A 19103-nucleotide genomic window follows, 5' to 3' on the forward strand; every position below is an offset into this window, starting at 1 on the left:
TCACTATTTTCTATTTTCAGTGAAAATAAAAACAGAAAATAACCAAATCAAACACCTCTTCACATACTTCTACTTATTTTTATAATAAAAACAATTAATGCAGGTGATATGAAATGAGACTTATAAAAAAGGCCAACAGCAATATTATGAGTTTTTTTTCATAAGGTTCCTGTTAAAAAAAAATAAGGGGTGATATTAATTATATAAAAGCAAAAAGACATATCTATGAGGTTAATTTGGTTTTACTTTTTAAGAAAGAAAACAATATTAGCAAATCATAAGAGTTTTTATTTATGCATCATCCATCCCAACAAAGTCACTAACAAAGCTAGCTAGACTTGGTCACATATGTTGGGACAACACAGAACAAAACCTGAACTACGCACTAGTCTTGTGAACCTTGCTAACAAGAAGTCTTACACCATATTTTGGCATTAACAGAAAACTATCCACAGGGCAATGGCAATAGTTTGGTGAAACAGCAAAGGAGAAGTTGGACAGAAGAAGACACAGAACTTCCTTCATTTGTAGCAAGGCAAAGTTTTGGCCCAAGCAAATTCGACCCCCGAGACCAAATGGTATATAAGCTTGAGGGTACTTACAGGCTAAAGAAACACCACCAGCAAACCTTTCTGGCTTGAATTCCCTAGCATCTGGTCCCCAGTTATCAGGGTCACGGTGCAACGCAAGTGTGAACAACCACAAGTTGATGCCTTTAGGCAGCACATATTCCCCCAACTTCATCTCATTGGCCAACACTTCCCTTGTGGCCATAGTTGAAGGCCCATAAAGTCGTAGACTCTCTTGAATCACCATTGTTAGCTGCACAGGTGCACATTAGGATCAATTGTTGAGATTATTAATTAGGATAGCAAATGTAAGAATGTTTTTTTTTGTTAACATATTATTGATATAAAATATCACCGGTTTTATTGATGATTAATCACCATCAAAGAATCTAATTAGTCACTTTTAGTGTGATTCTTTTTTTTCAATTATATTTTTTTCATTCATAAAACTTAATTTGTGATCTTACTTAAAGGAATCGAGTTGAACATCACTTAGACCAACAACTTACTGATACAAATGTAAGAAATTAAGTGTTTTTGTACTATACTAATGTGTCATGACAACTAATACAGGGCCACTATATATTGTCACTGTAAAGAGAAATGCGTTTTGTATTCAGCATTCTTGTTTATTAGGTGTAATTGATCTCATTTAATGGGGTTGATGTAGAATTTCACCAAATAAGAATGCTGAAAAATTAAGTGACTCCAAACTAATAAAGAATGTGTTTCTCTTCTACGTAATAAAGGACAATGGTGTCATGTACAGGGACTGTGACATTTGATGTCTTAGGTCCATCCAATGTAGCTAACTATTCCTCAATTATGGAGAGTAGTAGCACAACAGAAGTAAAGGTTAATACTTCATGTCCAAGAATTTTAAGGAATAATAAAGTATCAACTATTAATTTAGTCTCTAAAATATTATCCTTTGTCTTAAATAAATAGTGCCTTAAGTAATAAAACTATACAGTTAATCTTTCTAGTATTAAACATCTATCAAAGTCAATATATTTTAGTAAAGTTAAAAGACTAATTTAAAGTTTTTTCAGTACATAGAAGACTACAATAAGCATGATTTTTAATACTGGGAAGTTTTGTTGTATAGACAGTATAGTTCTTTTTTATATATATACTTTTAGGAGTCGAGAGTGCAATGCTTTTAAGTACAATAATAAATTTCAGAAAAGGAGTGTTGTACTAACTGCTTTCAAGTTTCGAAGTTTGTCCATGTCAAGAAAGGAATGAGGCACCGTGTTATCATAGGTCTCCATAATCTCTGATCTAATTCGTTGTTGCCACTCAGGGTGTAAGGCAAGTAGCAGCAGTGTCCAAATAATTGCAAGAGCACTACTCTCATAGCCTGCAAAGTAAATATTTTTGCAAATGTCTATAATCAACTGGTTTATGTTATACCGGGACCCAAAAATACCCTTTCCACTAGTACCAGTGGTGGCATTGGCAGCACCTTCTAGTATTATTTGTAATAGATCCTTTTCATTCTCATGTGTGCCACTCTTTTGGTTTTCTCCTTCACGGTCTTTGATCACTTTTAGTATCATCGTTTCCACCTCTTTCTGCAACTTCCACAGCTCTTTGTTTTCCTTGGTGGGAAGAAACCTGGGAATATACATCATATGTCTTTGATCAGCACATGGTATAATGTAGTGAGGCTAAAATATATGTTTGTTCTTCTAACTTATTTTTTGGTTCTAAATTAGTTCTTATGTTTTAAAAGTTCTAAAATGATCTCCTAAAAAAATATTTTAGTAACATGTTTGTACTTTCGTTAGTTTTAACCTAAAAGACATTAAATTCCACCCGTGATGGTACAGTTTCCCACATAGGTTCTTTAGGAGACCATTTTAGGATTTTTAAAACACAAAAGACCAATTTAGAATAAAAAAATAGGAGACAAAACATATATTTTAGGCATGTAGTAAGGTAGTATTGATTTGTTGTATATGTTTGTCAAAAATTGAACAAGGATATATAACCTTAGGTTTAGAAATCCAAATAGAACACTAGACTTTGCTAGTATAGCTTGCATGGAGGCCAGTTTTGCAAAAATTAAATTTCCTAGAGCATAAGAGGTGCCAAAACAAACTTTGGAAATGACATCCGCTGTAAGAGTCTTCATATCTCCATCAATCACCAGCTCTGTAATCCCCCCTTCACTTTCTGTTATATGGCTCTCCCATTTTTTGATAATTGCCATGGTTGATTCTCCCATTATATCCACCCAATTCTATATATAGGTTAAACCCAAAACCAAAACAAATACATTATACAGCTATACTTGCATCTATATGTACATAAAGGATTTTGATACGATACTTTAAAACTATCATCTGATCTGGCAACACGAACATTAGAAGTTTGGTAAGAATATTATTAAATAATATATGTATATTAATTTATTAGGACGATATATATGGAAGAATAGACCCCCTTTCGGCGTTTCATATATGCCAAATTTAAACAAAGTCATGTTCAATTTTTTCTTTTGATCTACGTTTCTGCTAGTCATCATCTCTACTATAAATTAAAACCTCTAATCTATAGGGAATTTCTCATTCTTTTTACTCTTTCTATCAAATCTTTTTACACTTTCTCTTCTCTCTTTATGAAAAAAATCTAAGATAAATGCATTATCTTAATTTCGATCAATAATGACGTGACATGTGAATAATTAAAGATATACTTATATCTAGTAAAAAATACTTTTTTCTATCATCTCAAACTATTATCCTTTTATCTTTATTTGTATACTATATTTTCTTAACCGTTTATTCTTTAATTTATGAATAACCTTATATCAAAATCTAAACTATTTATTATAAATATAAAATAAAACTTATATATTTAAAATATTTATTATTGTGAATTTTAATTATAACTATATGAAAATAAATATTTATCCTGTACAATGCACAAGTAAATATTAAACTGTTTAGTAATTAAGAGAAATGTAAAAATTTAAATATATTCATGACATATAGGAAATGAATCCGTTGAGGATATACTGAGTAAATTTTTAGGTAAATATCAGCTATATAGTATGACTTTTTAATTCAAGGAAAAATTTTGTAAGAAAGAAATTACTCCATAAAAATTTATTCATAACACAAATTTGGTTTTATTGGTAGAAACAAAAGAGAGATAAACAATACCTCACCTTAATTTTGCTCTGGAAAAACTCAGGAACAAGCAAATTCCTTTGGAAGGCCCAATGTAGTCCATTAGACATGATGATGCCATCACCCAGCAAGGGCTTCAATGTTTTTGTTAGATGCGATGGCCGGCCCAGGTCCAAGGATGTGTTCAGACCTATCCATTTCATTAATTCGGGTATTTCCACATATAGATGTTGTTTGGTTCCAGTGGAGTACATGAACACTGGACCTGATCATCAGAATATATGTTTCAATTTCAAAAACCAAAGTAAAATAGATAAAATTTAGATATATATAATACTTTTGTGACTTCAAAATTAAAAATTTTGATATCTATAGATGTCTAATTCCAGTGAAGTACTGGAACATTGGACCTAATGATCATATGTCTGTTCATGAAAACTAAAGATCAGAAAAAATACTCTGACATATATACTAATCAGACTCACAATATATATGATACATATAATCAACACTCAAAGTACAATGAGAAAATATAATTTTGATATATAATAGTGATAATAACAACAACACAAATTATTACTAATAAATATTCATGCATATATATTATATATATGTACCATAGCGTTGCCTCCATGTATGGAAAAAGGGGTAGAGGGAAAAAGCCCATTTGTCTAAGGCTTCAAGAGAAACAGGAGCACCTTGGTTGAGCTGTTGCATCTCAGAAAGGTTGCCAAAGGGGAAAGAAGGTTTTGGTCCATTGATGCCTTGTTTCTGAAGCACTGATCTGATCCTTTGAGATCTATACCACAGTTTCACATATAATAATACAATGATGCTCCATGAAGCTATGAACATCATTGACCAGCATATCTCTCTCTGTGAAATCTGCCACTGACCTTCAACGTCCATCTCCACTCTTTGGCTCAGCCACTTTGACTTGTACATCTATTTCTACAATTTTATAGCTAGCAGTCACTTGCCCTTGATTTATATCTTAATATATCGACAAAAGCTATGCATACTTTACACTAATGATAAAGTTAAAAAATGTGCAAAATTGTCATAATCATATATCATCTTAATTATGTAGAACAAATAGTATTAAATGAAAAAGTTAGACTTGTGCTATTTCTATATATTATAAATTTCACCGCATGCATGCCTATATAAAAAAAAATAATTAATGCATATTAATATTTAAAAAAACCAAACAAGATGTAGAACTCACAAGCCTTTTTAGTCATGGTAAGATTGGTTTAACCAGTTACATGTGTGGTTGAAGAAAAGGTGGTGTTTTAAATCATAAATGTAATATGTTTGTCAACCTTTAATTCATGTTTAATTTTCAGGTGAAAAAGTAATTTTGTCAAAAATCAAGACTTTTATTTTTAGTTTTATATATTAAATTTACATTAGAACGCGACTTTTATAATTTCAATTTATACATTTCCTTAGTGTGTTTTTAATCCCAGGTTTTCCATTGTTTTGGAATTTAAAAAAAAACCTTTAAAAGAAAAACTAGAATGACATCCCAAACCACGAAAAATAAACCAAGAGTAGTACCATCTTATCCAAAGCTTTATATACAAGGGAAGAGAGAAACTCCGAGTTTCTCTAAATTTTTTAAATAATAAAAAAATAAAAGTTAAATAAAGTTAATGAAAAAATATATAAAAATAGTCAAAAAAATTTAAAATTTAAGAAATAATAAAAAGCAATTACACAAAATGATATTCCTCTTGGATACATGCTATATCATGCGAACTGCACAAGCCGAATTATCCACTGAACACTTAAGAACATGATTTTCAATTTTGCCCCTTCCATACGAATGTCACACAAGACAAAACCAAACCAAAATGCCATTTTCATCTTCCTTATGGTCTTCCCTTTTTGTTATGAATCCAAACAGAACATCATTTTCACTCAATCCTCACACTAACTTTTTTTTTGGGGGAAAAAATATAAATTATATTAAACCCAAAATGATACAATAATAAATGGGGTATACCCCGCAGTTAAAGAAAATCAAAAGTCTCCTTAATACAAGAAGACCTATATCAAGATGCTAAAACAAATGGAACAGGTGCGTTTGTCTATACATAAGAAACTTAATCTTGCTAATAACCTCTATTACAGAAAATTGATAATCTTCAAAAATAAGCTTGTTCCTAGACAGCCAAATATAGTAGACTGTAATTGTTATAGTCAGACAACGTAATTTTCCTTGAACACGTGATGTAGATTTACCCTAATTAAAGAGTCACTAACTTCTACGACCTTGATATGCTTCTTGCAAACCTGGACCTTTAGTTTCTCTCTCTTTGGCCAAACCAGAGTCAGATTCAGGTTTCTTCTGAAGAAAGAGGGAGGCTAAGTTTTGAAAATTAAAAAAAAAACTTTAAAAGTTAAATTAAATTAAAATTTTTTATATATGAATTTGTTGCCAAATGTCAACATTTTTAGTCGTTCTGTCAATTTGTCGGTCTCTCTGTTTCGCATGATTTAGCATTTCTCTTCCTCTTAAGAGAGTCATGGCAAGAAAGATAAAAATTGATGTACTGTATGAAATGTCAAAGTAATTAATACGAGCAATAAAACGCAGTATAATTTTTTCCTATTCTATTGGGTACACTGATGAAGGTAATAAGTTAAAAAATATTTATTGTATCAAAAATATAAAAATTATTTAATGCTTATTTTTAAATAATCAAAATAAATTTAATTAAAATATGTTAAATAAGATAAATTTTTTATGTCAATCATTTAATTATGCATTTTCGTATAAAATTATTTTGTGAAAAATAATTTAAAAATAATATAGTTTTTTACTGCAAATAAAATATAGTTAACAATATAATATAGTGTATAAAATTAATTTGGTTTGTAAGTGGCCCAAGGTGCTGCTGTACTGACGCGCTCGTGGCCCAAGGTCTGCCTGATATCTAGCATTTTCATTATGTAGACAACAAATTTTTGTAAATTCCAAATATATCTCTCCTGCTAAATAGATGGATTCATAATTTGTAATAGTAAACTTGTGAATTCATAATCCGTTTACGGATTTATAATCCGTCTAATATGTATATAGATTGACAATTAGTATTTTTTTTAATTTTATTTTAATTTTTTTTATTAAATTAATGGCCTATGTAAGGTTCAAATATGCAACTTTTGTGTTAATAAAATGATATTTTAATCAATTAAGCTAATAAATTAATCATGTTATAAAATAATTAATGTCGTTACGTATAATATTAAATTTTTTAATATATATTTAATACATATGTATACATAATAAATTTTGTGACGATTAATTTTTATTTAAGAATTAATTTGTTTACATATATAAATTTTTATGAAATCTATGATTTTTATTTAAAATTTATATATGTTAAAAAGTACATTATTAGATTAAAATTAATTATAATAAGAAAAAAAATACGTTAGTAGATTTCTGTTTTTGGCCTTATTATAATTATTTTTTATCTAATAATATATTTTTTACATATATAAATTTTAAATAAAATTAGAGATTTCGTAAAAAATTTATATATAAAAAAAATTAATTATTAGATCAAAATTAATTGTCACAAAATATATTATGTAAATTTACATGTGCATCAAATATATGTAAGAAATCTTAGCGTTACATATAGTAACATTAGTTATTTTATAACATAATTGGTTTATTAACTTAGTTGGTTAGAGCGTCATGCTAATAACGAGAAAGTCACGCACAGGTTTTTTTGATAATATACGATTACAAGTAAGCCTCTTATGGATTATGAATGTGTAAATCTCTTACGGATTATGAATCTATTTATTAGGAGGGGTAATTTGGAAAAAAATAAAAAAAGTGTTAGGTGTAAAACAAATTCTGGGTGCTGAAAGAAATTCCCCTACCTCCTTGCTGGCCGCACGGCCCAAGATGTGCAGATGTTGACTTGTGTTGCCCAAAACACACTGTTGTGCATACCACTGCACCATACCATTGATACCAAGTAACCAACCTCCTTGTCATAAAACTGCAAAATATAATACTCCTCCCTTTCAAAACAATACTTACTCCTTTATGTTATAATTGTTGTCTAAGAGAAAAAAAAATATTTTAAAATAATTATTATTTTATATTTTAGTATAAAATTAATTATTTTTTTATTTATATTTTATAATATTAATAATAGATAACAAAATTTATAAAAAATAATAATAATAATATAAGATTAATTTTATAAAATTATTATTTTTTTCCATCTATTTATTATTTTTTTAGTTTGTGTAAAACTACATAAGGATAATTATTATTTTGAGATAGAGGAAATAGTCTAGTTTTTTTTTTTGTTCCAAAACAATAATATTTTATTTTTTAAAATTATGTTTTCCACAATACTCTTAAACATAGTTAAGAAGATCAAAAGACATTTAAGGTTGGTTTTTAAGCTTAAATATGTTTTTATATAAAAGCCACCAGTGTTTCGGCTGGTTGTTATATAAAAGCCAAAAGACATTTAAGGTTTGCTTTGAAGGTAAAGTATGTTTTTATCCTCGTCACTTGAGATTTTTTAGTTTTTGGTTCAGTTTATTTTTTTAATTTTAGCTTTTTAAGTTTTAATTTTTTTTTTTAATTTTGATTTTAATAAAATATTTTGTTTATTTTTAATGTTTGTAAATTTATATTTTTCAATTTTAATCTATATAAACATAAACTTTTGGAAATTATAAATTAAAAAAATTATAATCTTAAAAGGATTAAAATTGTGGAAAAACATAAATTTACATAAACTAAAAAATAAGACAATCATAATCATGTTAGTGGGAACAACAATAATAATATGGTGGTGAACCATTGTCATGATGATAACAGTTGAGGTAAAGATTTTATAAATTAAATCTTTAAAATATTTAATTTTTAGTTGATAAATTTTATAAAAAATTTATGATTAAATGAAATTTAAATTTAAAATGTTGTAATATTAATATTTCATTTTAATTTAATTAAAAGGATGAAAATGGCGTCTATCAATATTTGATGTTTGAATGTCCCAAACAAATTGTTTATGAACGGAGGAAGTGTGTTTCTAAAATAACATAAGATAATAATTATTTATGAACGGAGGAAGTATGTACGTATGTGTGGTGTCTGGTTAACATGTGGATGCACATGTTTAAAAGTCCTGTCACATCCAATAATTTATCTATTTTATTATTTTGCCTTAATTATTAAAATTAATTTTATCTCTTTTCATTTAAAAAATATTTCTTTTCTTAATTATCTCTTCTTCTGTAATTGTTTATCTATTGTGTTCTAATAATCTTGTCATATGCCATAAGTATTTTAGTACCTGCAATACATATGATAAGTGTTCATTTTTTATATACTTAAAAAAATTAGTAATATATAAATTATATTATAATTAAAATATTCAATAAATGTATTTTTAACAAGTAAATTAGATTTTATATTTACAATAAATAGTTTATATTATGACAAAAGGTTAATATTAACTATTTGCTACTTTTTACAAAAAGATATTGCAATTGAATAATAAAGATAAAATAAGATAAATAGTTAAGATAAATAGTTAGGATAAAACATATATTTCAATGAAAATGATAACTTCTAAAAAAAATTGTTGAAGGAAAAATCTTTAAAATGTTCTAATTATAGAGTAATTCTAAAAACTACTCTAATTTATAAATAGAAAATATTTATAATTGGATAAAATTTAAAAAAAAAATCTATGGATTCTGGTTAAATTTAAAAAGTTACATTATGAATATTAATGAGATAGAATGAGAAGAAAGAGTATCCAATAAAATGATTAATGTAATCCCGATAGATAAAAAAATAAAAATAAGTATTTCTAATTGAAAGAAGAAGAAAAATTAAAATTTTATAAAATTAGTATACGAGTAATATAACTCTATTTAAAACAATTAAAACGTGTAAGAAATGTTTTTTTCTTACACACGCACCATTCTCACAAATGACTGTAATTTATTCTTTAGCATACTTTTTAATACACTATTATTATTAATTAAAATTTATTAAAATCTAAATAAATTTCACTCCATAATAGTGCATTAAAGAGTTTTTTTCTCCATAAAATATGTATTCTATTAAAGAGTTTTTTCATAAAATGTATTCTATTAACTAACAACAATTAACATAATAACGATTTGTGTTCTTTAATAAGATATTTATATTCGAATCCTAAGTGATACTTAGATATAAAATAAATAATGTTAAAAGAGAAATACTTATTTTAATTACACTCATAAATTTCATAAATATTTTGTCATTGTATCATAGTAGGGTTATTTTGTACCAATAACATGTTGAGAAAAAAAATTGTGTTCTGCTGTAGTAAATTTTTATCTTCTTCTTACTAAATTAATATAGGCTAGAAAAATAAAAATAAATGAAGAGAGGAATGGGAGAGCTCAACTGGTGAGTTGTGACATTAATTAAAAAGGGTTCACAAGAACGGCTCTAATTGGTTATCGACTTATATATATCGTTGACTTTGAAAAACCCAGTTGAGTTTTTTTTCTTTATCTAGATGGAGCCAAAGGTTTGAGTGATCAACTAATTTTATGAGAATGGGTCATTGATTTGGGGTTGGGACACCAAGGACTTATTCCATTGAGCTTCTCAACTTATTGGTTAAGCTCTTGACCTATATACATTTATTGAATTCATATGCCAGCTTTGAATTTGCGCTTATGTTATTTATACTTAAGGGTGGCTTGGCTTCTTAGTTGCGTAGTAGTTGAGAGAAAAGTAGATGCTAGGCATTGATTGTGAATGGTATTTCCAGGATTCTCTTATTTTCTATGAATCATTATTCTCTAGAAAGGTGCAAGAAGCAATTTATAGGCTGCAAGAAGCAAGATTGATGAAGAACACCCCAAAAATAGGTCTATTCTCAAAAATGCACCTAACAGGACCCAAAATAATTACAAGAACATTGGCTCCTACCAAATTGGTCTTGGTGCAGCTATCAGACTACCCTCTTCCCCACCTAGGACTGTGCAAAAATGGATTTGGAAAAAATCAAACTGAAATGGTTTTTTGAATTGATTTAATCAGTTTGGTTTTTAACCCGAATCTGCAATTGGTTTGCAATCTAGTTCGAAATCGAACTGGTTTTAAAAAATCAATTCTAAACTGGTTCTAAACTAAACTAATTTTGAATACGTTTGTATCTGTTTTGAGATCCAAACCTTTCAGAGTCGAAGTAAAATATCACTAGCAAATAATAAGTAATAAATATAACAATATAGTTAATGTTAATAATTTCCCCTTAAACTTAATATTGTATACTTTAGCTTCTAAATAGACTCCAAGAGATGTTTACAATATACATCTTCAAGCACATATTCAACTTTAAAAGGTTTAAAGGTTTTGTAATAATATCATCTAGTTGCTGTTTAGCCACACAGTGGATCAGTTCAAGAGTGTTATCCTCTCTGAGATCTCTAAGAAAATAATGGCGCATATACACTAAAAAAAGAATTTACTTTACTTACCAATCAATCAATTTATCATTTAAAATCTATTAGGCTTTGAAAATTGTTTCCAAAAACAATTATTTTGGAAAACTAAAACTATAAACAACCGGGAGATTTTTCTCTTTTCACTTCTCAATGGCAACATATGAGGAGCTTCTTGGATACAGAGAGAACGATAGCTATTACAGTAAAGCTCCTACTATGCATAGAGAACATAAGTTATTACATTGAAACTCCTAAAATGTTGTTATAGTGAAACAAGCTAAAACAAGTGCATCAATATCAAAATGTTGATCCGCTCACTTCCAAAACATATGCTAGAAAACGTTTTAATAAATGACAGTGGCCTCTTTGCATACTCCCATTCTAAGTAAATACTTATATTTTGCAAAGTTTCATTTTCATTTTCTTCATATCACACATGGCTGGAAAAATATTTTGATATAATAGGGCCTGGGAACAAAAATGAAGGGATGGCAATGGATTAGATGATTCTCTTGAAGACAATTCGATAAGGAATTTAGTTCCACTCTGGTAGAACATTCAAAATATGGAGACCAAAAAAATGTAGGGGAACCAGCATTTTAGACTAAATTGGCTAAAATCAACTTGACAAAAGTTATTTTATCTTGATATTGAGATCAAGCCTTAATATAAACCATTCAAATAAAGAGTTTTGTGGCTCATACTGATTCTGCTTTACTCCAACTGGATCACCTTCTATGAAGCTTACTTATGCATGAATCAACTTACAGTTATTTTATCTTAATCAGTGGTATTGAATCCAAGCCTTAATATAAAGTTGCGTTAAATATTTGAATAGAATTTTGTGAATCCGTGATTCTACTTAACTCGAGCAGAACACCTTCCATGAAGCATACTTGTAGTATATACTAAAGAAGACTAAACACATTAGACTAGTTATAGTTAGCTCCGTAGAAATCGCCAAGCCTGAAGCCTTTGCAATGTAGCAATGTAGCTTGATGACCTAATTTTGATCCCTCATTTGAATTGTGAATTGTGATAATGCAGAAACTCCTTCAGCACTGCAAATATATATGGGATGCTGATGCTTTCAAGTCAGTTAATGCAAGATGCTTGTTATGGAGTCTGGTTTTTGTGTATACCCATTATATGAACCACTTCATTGGATACTTGAATTTTGATAACTACAATGTAGAGATGCCAATCTTGATGTTCCTGATTTTCCCTGTATCTCTAATTCATTTTCTTCTCAAATAGATGATTCCTTTATTTTAGCAGCCTAGGACAATTTTATTGCAAGTATAGGTCTATTGCTATTCATGTTTATGATTTACCTTCAAAGTCAAGAAGATTTGCTTTTGTATTATGCATTAAGAGGCACGCAAAGAAAAAATTATTTTCCCTCGCTGGTTTTCTGTTTTTATTTTTCTAGTTGGATTTGAATGTGGAGGGTTCTCATTCACCATGTAGTTGAGAGCGCAAGACAGAAACTAAAATAAAATAAAATAATAGACGACCAAGAGTATTGATAAAACCACATCATTATTGAAGCCACTATAGGCCAATTTTAGATGCTTTTGTTACCTTTTTCTGAGGTCTTGGTTTTGTGTTTAGACATTAGAAATTGAAATTACGCTTTAAATTTTTGCCTCTGCCCTCTAACTTGTTCTCGACATAAACCTTTGGCATGGACAATAGTACAAGTTTTTTGTTATGACTAATGACTTAAGTTTCATTTGGTTACACTTTGAAATATAACAATGGAATTGAAAATGTAACTATTATTTTCAATTTCTCTAATCTCAATGCCGAAATTAAAAATACTATTCTTAGATATGGCTATGTCTTTCGCCAGATTACCATTTAGTACTGACTTAATTATCAAAATGTTGTTACAGGGAAATTGAAGCCAAGCTTGATCTGGTTATTCTAAAGGGAAATTTTATAATATTGAATCACATGCAAAGTCAAGATTCCAGACCCCTTGCAAGTTGCAATGAAGAGGATCTTCTGCTTTTGCATGTAATCACATCACACATCTCAAAAGGACACAGACTTAGCACAAAATATTATAAATAATACTCCCGGAAATAATATTCTCAAAATTTACAATACTGAAACCAACGTCTAATAGACAAGCATACAAATAAAACTAGCATGTAGAAACATGTAAGTATGTAACACTATTATTAATGTCTCAGAAACTCCTCACAGTGAGAAACTAAAGTATGAACTATAACCTACAAATCTGCTTCATACATGATTTCATAACTTGGCCTTACTCTTGCAAGTTTGGTTTGTGATCTTCAACTCAGAAACACTAATAGTGAATTGGCAATTGGACTCTGCAACAATATGTTTCTTGATGAATCCAAGGAAGGTAACTTTCCCAGGAATTCTAGTAACTGTGTCCATAGAGATCTCTCCCCCCATCAAATCACCAACTAAACTGGTCAAGTTGGAAGCTAGCTTTTCCACCTGAAGGGTGAGTCTGCATGGAAGAATAGTAGAACCCCTTGAAGGAATAAGACCAGGGTTTATATAAGCATCTCCAACCTCTTTTCCTTTATACAGCAACACACTCTTTCCCCCTTCATGCTTCAAACTAGCACGATTTCTGTTTTCAACCCGAACCTTGAGGTCAAGTGTGACATTGATTTGTAGGTCAATGGCAGGAAGTGTGAGACGAGGTGCTATACCTTCTAAAGTGGCAGACACAAGCTGAGTTCTTGGTTCTTTGGTCTTGAACAAGGTAAAGGCCAAGATAATTGCCACTATGACTAGCACAATGAGCAGTAACAGCACTGCTCCTGTGACCATCACACACACTCTTCTCCTCTTTAGCTTTTTCTGTGAGATCACCACCACTTGCTCGTGGTCCTGGTTACTTTGTGATTCAGTCATGAATTGTTTTGGTGCTAATTGAGACATAATGGTGGCCCTAAGAGAACTAGAAGAACACAGGCAAGTGTGAAGATTAGATTTAAGAATGAGATTTTTGATGGCTATGAAGGGCCTATATAGGAATAGGAGTGCCAACCATAATAATCATGTACTAATTAATTATCCTAAGGTAGTTGGAAGTTGTGGGGGTCCAATGGTTTAATGTATAGTATTAATTACTAGTATGCAGACTCTACTTAATGCGCGGTATGCCGTTGCGTGTCCCAACTGACAATACGAGTCTCTTTTAATTCCATGCATATGAGATTCAAACTTGAAGACAAAATCTAGATACATGTAATATTCGGGTATTTTTAGTACTAGTACTGCTCTTCAGTCAAAAGTTATAGTAATGTAATCTTTTTGTAGTATTATAGAAAAATCCCAATTTTAATCAGAGAATAATATTAAAAGTACCTAAATATATATATCTAAATCGGCACCTAAAAAATTGTATCCAAGTCGGCTTGCCAAGTTGCAATACTACTTTTAAATATGAAATCAATGACTTTTAGTAGTGATGCAATCATTTTCAACAGAATAGCAATAATAAATTGAGAAATTCTTTTATTTTTTCATTCAATTGTCTGATCAATATTTTAATTTTATTATAAAACTCAAACTTATGATCAAGAGTTGATTGATTCTTTTTTAATTAATCATTAATTTTATAAATATTTAATCATATCTATTGTTCATTCAATTAGTACTCTAAAATATTAGACTTCTAGGATTAAAATATAATAAATATTTACTTATCAATTTTTATTATAATTTAAGGCCAAAATAAACTATTATATTTATTTTTGAGAATTTTTTATGACACTTTAAGATATTGTTAACCATTAAAAATGAACAATTAAGTTAATTAAGTTAGTTCACTGATCATGTTCACGTGCATATAATAATATGTAATTTAAATAATAAAATATATTAATTTTTATCTATTAAAGATCATTATATATATATATATATATATATTGAATTATATGAATTATTAATATTTTATTTACAATATTTTTATATAAATTTTTCCCCAACATTGTTGGATTTTAAAAATAAAATAAACAAATAAATACATATTAATATTTTATCACACATGTGGAAGTTGAGGAAAAATAGATAAAAGAAAATGAAGGGTAACGAAAGATGATTCACATGAGGGGATAGCTACTTGCATGTTTCCTTCTTTGGATGTTTAAAATCCTCCAAATTGAGAGAACTTTAGAAAAAACAAGAAATGATGTTGAAAGACTACATAACAGGCTCTCCTTCCTTGTTACTTTTCTTTTCTTTGAATCTTCTCTCTTCTCCAACCCTAACATAGAAATCAACCCGAAATCTTTGTCTTCTCTTGGCACTTATTGTCCACTATTGTTCTATTGGAAAGATTGAGGGTGAAATCACAAGATGAGGTGGAAGCCACATAGAATTTGATAAACCCTAAAACGTTGACTTGGCCAAAAATTCTCACCAAGCTGTTGAGGGGCAATAAACCCAATGCAACATCCTTGGTCACCTCAGAATTTGAGACCAAACGGTCAGCCATAACAGTTAGTGTCGAGTTGAGTCCCTTAATCTCCTCAGCTAATATGTGTCCATTGGGTATAGGGGCTTCCCCAATCAACTGTCCTCTATAATTGAGTTGAGCATAGCTATTGTAGTAATTGAATCCAAGCTTATTAGGGTTGTTAACAGAAACATCCACTTCCAATGTCAAGTTCACATTTACACTCATGCTAAATATGTCCATGTCCAAGCTCATGTTTTGAAGCCTTACGGAATCCACATTGGTAATAGGGTGCCTAGGTTTGAACACTGTCATTGCTAAGATCACTCCTAGCAATACAAGTGCAATCACTACACATAATGTTACCATCAGGCACACAATGCTTCCTTTGCAGCCAGATCCCTTCTTCATTGTGCCTAGTGTGGATCTACACCATCATGCAAAAAATTGGATATCAATTATATTTTTTTGGACTTTTAATATAGTTTCAAGTGCATGGAATGAAACTTCAAAAGAACCATCATTTATGCCTCAAATGTGAATTGAGAAACTCTTGTATCGATCTATTTATCTATCCATATGTATACATAGACATTAAAAACTAACCTACCCGGATGCCAAAAGATTCCTTATTACCATGCAAAGGTACGGGGAAAGATTATTGCGCTCACTACTCGGTGTTTTTCTTACCTATGCAAAGAGACTGTTTTTAAATTTGAACCCATGACCAACCAGTCACAAGGCACAAATTTACTGTTGCGCCAGAGCTCAGCCTCATACACATAATACATAGAGGAATAACAAAAAAAAAACAAAAAAACGAAGCAAGAGTATATCAGATGAGATATCTATGTTCAAATTCAGAATAATAACTAAACATTATGCATGCTCACCAAATTTTCCATTTTCAATATTCACATTCTTAGTTTCTCTGAAACAGAGGATAATGCATCCGTCCTTTTCATATATATTTTGGGAAAGTTTAAAGCAAGCTCTAATTTCAAGAATCTACTCTCATTGTCCAATATCCTAACATCATTTAAGGTTTCATGATGTATTTCTTGTGTGATTTGATGGACGAGGTCTAAGATAAAACTGTTTAGAATTTGATTTCTTCATAGACTCACCATTTTGTTTTTTTGTCCAATCTTTTATTTTTCTTATTAATTGTTCTCTCTTTTTTGTCACATTGCTTGTTTTCCTGGTTTATAAAGAATCTGTCAATGTCTTTGTTTTTGGGTATCTCTTTGCTTGCTCTATTTCCCTTGTCTATTAAGTTTCAATTAAATAAAACATGCATAGCGTGATTCATGACATATGAAACTGCAATTAAAAAGATTAAAATACTAACTTATAATCACCTTCAACAAAAAAGAAAAATACTGTAAATTTATATTATCTATATTATAATACCACAACTGTATAATATGACATGATAGTTAACAACAAGATACAGGTAACACAAACACATTGTAATGATTAAATACAGTACAATAGTTCACCAAATATTAAGAGTTTTGGTTTATTGAGCATCTGGCTTACCTGGAAAACAAATGTTCTGTGAGGAAGTTTAGTTGTCAAGAGTTGACAACTTTTCTCCTCAACTAGCTGCATTTGAAAGTAAACATTATAGAGTATTAAACAACATATTAGTGTACACAAGTCAAAACAGAAAAATGAGTATGAAATCCAAACATAATTAATTATTTTAGCTAGAGAAACAAACCTTGTTGGATTGCTTGTGAATTGGAAAAAAAAAAGAGGTGATTCGTAAAAGAAGAAAACAAATCACTCTTGATTTGTTTAAACTTCAGGGTTTATTATGATTAACACCAGTGACCAATCAAAACTAGCAAAGTATTTGAATTTGTCAAAAGTTTTCTGAAGAGGAAATATACCTACCTTTTCCAATTAATCAACCATACCATGCATCTGAAAATGATGTTATTACTTGGTCTACAATAAAACAAAATTATGTAGGACTAGTCCCCACATTGATTCAAATGCATGTGATGCAGATTTTCATAACATGAAACATCATAGACTCCGATGCAGATTTTCATAACATGAAACATCATAGACTCCAACACGTTATGTTATTATTTCTTTTCTGGCCTTTGATTATTTATTCCGTGTCCATGATTCACGGCACATGTAGAAATGTGTGATTCATGGAGAAACAATTCTTAATGTCTATATTCCAAATTCTAAACATGGTTACATGCAATGCAACAACTTGCTTGGCCAAATTCAAAATCAATATATTCAGCTAGCTTAATAGAATCACATTCATGAAAAATTAATACAAAATCCTAAGCAAAGAAAGACGAAAACGTTATGGCATTGCAACAATTATATAAGGAGAGGAACTAATTAATATAAATAACTTGTAACCATATATAAGAACGCAACACATATAAGTACCTGCCGAAGCTTGAATTGAATGGGGTCCTAGACAAATGTTCAAACCCTCAAAATTTAATCCAACTGAAATTGCAAGATTTGAAAACAAATTGGCACCCCCTAACGCACCCTCAGAGGTTGGGTTTGCAAAGTGCTTCAATAAAGCTATTATTAGCTAGTAAGTAACAAGCAATTTAATAACATAAAAACAAAAATAAAACGTTGTTTGTTTTTTCAGTCCTAAAAGAGCCTATAAGTTGTTACGTTTCCTGTCCTATAGGCCGTTGTACGTTTTCTATTCTATTCTATGCCATGCCATGCCATTGGAAGAAATTGTACTTAGGCTTAAAACATCAATGTTTGTACATTGTACTTTGTAGGACTGTACCAATTACCAGGGAAAGCCGGGAAAAAGAAACCACATAGACCTTGGTCGAAATTTTTTGATTAATTTTTTAGTTCGTCTAAAATTTTAGATATCTGATTTTAATTCCTATAAATTTTTTTACTATTTTTTATTTTTTTATTCATCAATATTAGTCTCTCATTAGGGTTAATTTTTGTCTATTTTTAGTCTCTTTCAAGAACTAACATTGATGAATAAAAAAAAGAGTTATGTTATGAGACTAAAAATGGTCAATTTTTTTTATAGGACTAAAAACATAATAGTTATTTTATAAGTTAAAAACTGATATAATGAATAAGTCTAAAAATTCCAAATAAGTTAAAAATCTCATAGTTTACAATAAGTTTTTATATTGGTGTAATCAGTAATGGAAACTCCAAATAAGCCCTCACCTCTTGTGAACTATGAGGTTTAAGTCAAAGAAATGAAGAACATTTCTCTGTTATACCATGTTATCGCTGTTGCTAAAAAGTTGGGCCACAACCTGAGTTGCGTTCACATGGTTGCTGTTATACCATGTCAACTATGAGGTTTAAGTTGAAAAAATGAAGAACACCATTAATAGTAGGAACATGAGTAGCGTTCACATTGTTGCTGCTCTCCAGTCCATTAGTAAAGGGATCTCACCA

General features: G+C 29.6%; 3 protein-coding genes across 3 annotated transcripts; all 3 read right to left on the reverse strand.

The window, feature by feature from the left end:
- Positions 1-267: 267 nt before the first annotated feature.
- On the reverse strand, positions 268-4683 carry LOC100802008 (cytochrome P450 714A2). Its single transcript, XM_003551578.4, has 5 exons — positions 4327-4683; positions 3748-3974; positions 2567-2817; positions 1775-2189; positions 268-822 (listed from the first exon to the last, which is right to left on the reverse strand). The coding sequence occupies exons 1-5, from the start codon at positions 4652-4654 to the stop codon at positions 379-381; spliced, it is 1665 nt and encodes a 554-aa protein (XP_003551626.1). The 5' UTR covers positions 4655-4683; the 3' UTR covers positions 268-378.
- An 8585-nt stretch (positions 4684-13268) lies between these two features.
- LOC100527182 (late embryogenesis abundant family protein) lies at positions 13269-14218 on the reverse strand. The gene has a single exon (NM_001249166.2). The coding sequence runs from the start codon at positions 14141-14143 to the stop codon at positions 13478-13480; it is 666 nt and encodes a 221-aa protein (NP_001236095.2). The 5' UTR covers positions 14144-14218; the 3' UTR covers positions 13269-13477.
- Positions 14219-15273: 1055 nt separating this feature from the next.
- Positions 15274-18209, reverse strand: LOC100802530 (uncharacterized). The gene is made up of 3 exons (XM_003551579.3): positions 18090-18209; positions 17208-17273; positions 15274-16092 (listed from the first exon to the last, which is right to left on the reverse strand). The coding sequence occupies exon 3, from the start codon at positions 16074-16076 to the stop codon at positions 15486-15488; it is 591 nt and encodes a 196-aa protein (XP_003551627.1). The 5' UTR covers positions 16077-16092; positions 17208-17273; positions 18090-18209; the 3' UTR covers positions 15274-15485.
- Between the last annotated feature and the right edge of the window lie 894 nt (positions 18210-19103).

This window comes from Glycine max, chromosome 18 (assembly GCF_000004515.6).
Source record: "Glycine max cultivar Williams 82 chromosome 18, Glycine_max_v4.0, whole genome shotgun sequence".
Taxonomy (NCBI): domain Eukaryota; kingdom Viridiplantae; phylum Streptophyta; class Magnoliopsida; order Fabales; family Fabaceae; genus Glycine; species Glycine max.

What these genes read in the sequence shown, in the direction of transcription:
- LOC100527182 (NM_001249166.2), bottom strand. Translation starts at nt 14,143, where the DNA reads ATGTCTCAATTAGCACCAAAACAATTCATGACTGAATCACAAAGTAAC.
- LOC100802530 (XM_003551579.3), bottom strand. Translation starts at nt 16,076, where the DNA reads ATGAAGAAGGGATCTGGCTGCAAAGGAAGCATTGTGTGCCTGATGGTA.
- LOC100802008 (XM_003551578.4), bottom strand. Translation starts at nt 4,654, where the DNA reads ATGTACAAGTCAAAGTGGCTGAGCCAAAGAGTGGAGATGGACGTTGAA. An exon ending in TACATGGAGGCAACGCTATG is followed by an intron (nt 3,975 to 4,326) that starts GTACATATATAT and finishes TCTGATGATCAG; the next exon opens with GTCCAGTGTTCATGTACTCC. An exon ending in AACTTCGAAACTTGAAAGCA is followed by an intron (nt 823 to 1,774) that starts GTTAGTACAACA and finishes GCACCTGTGCAG; the next exon opens with CTAACAATGGTGATTCAAGA.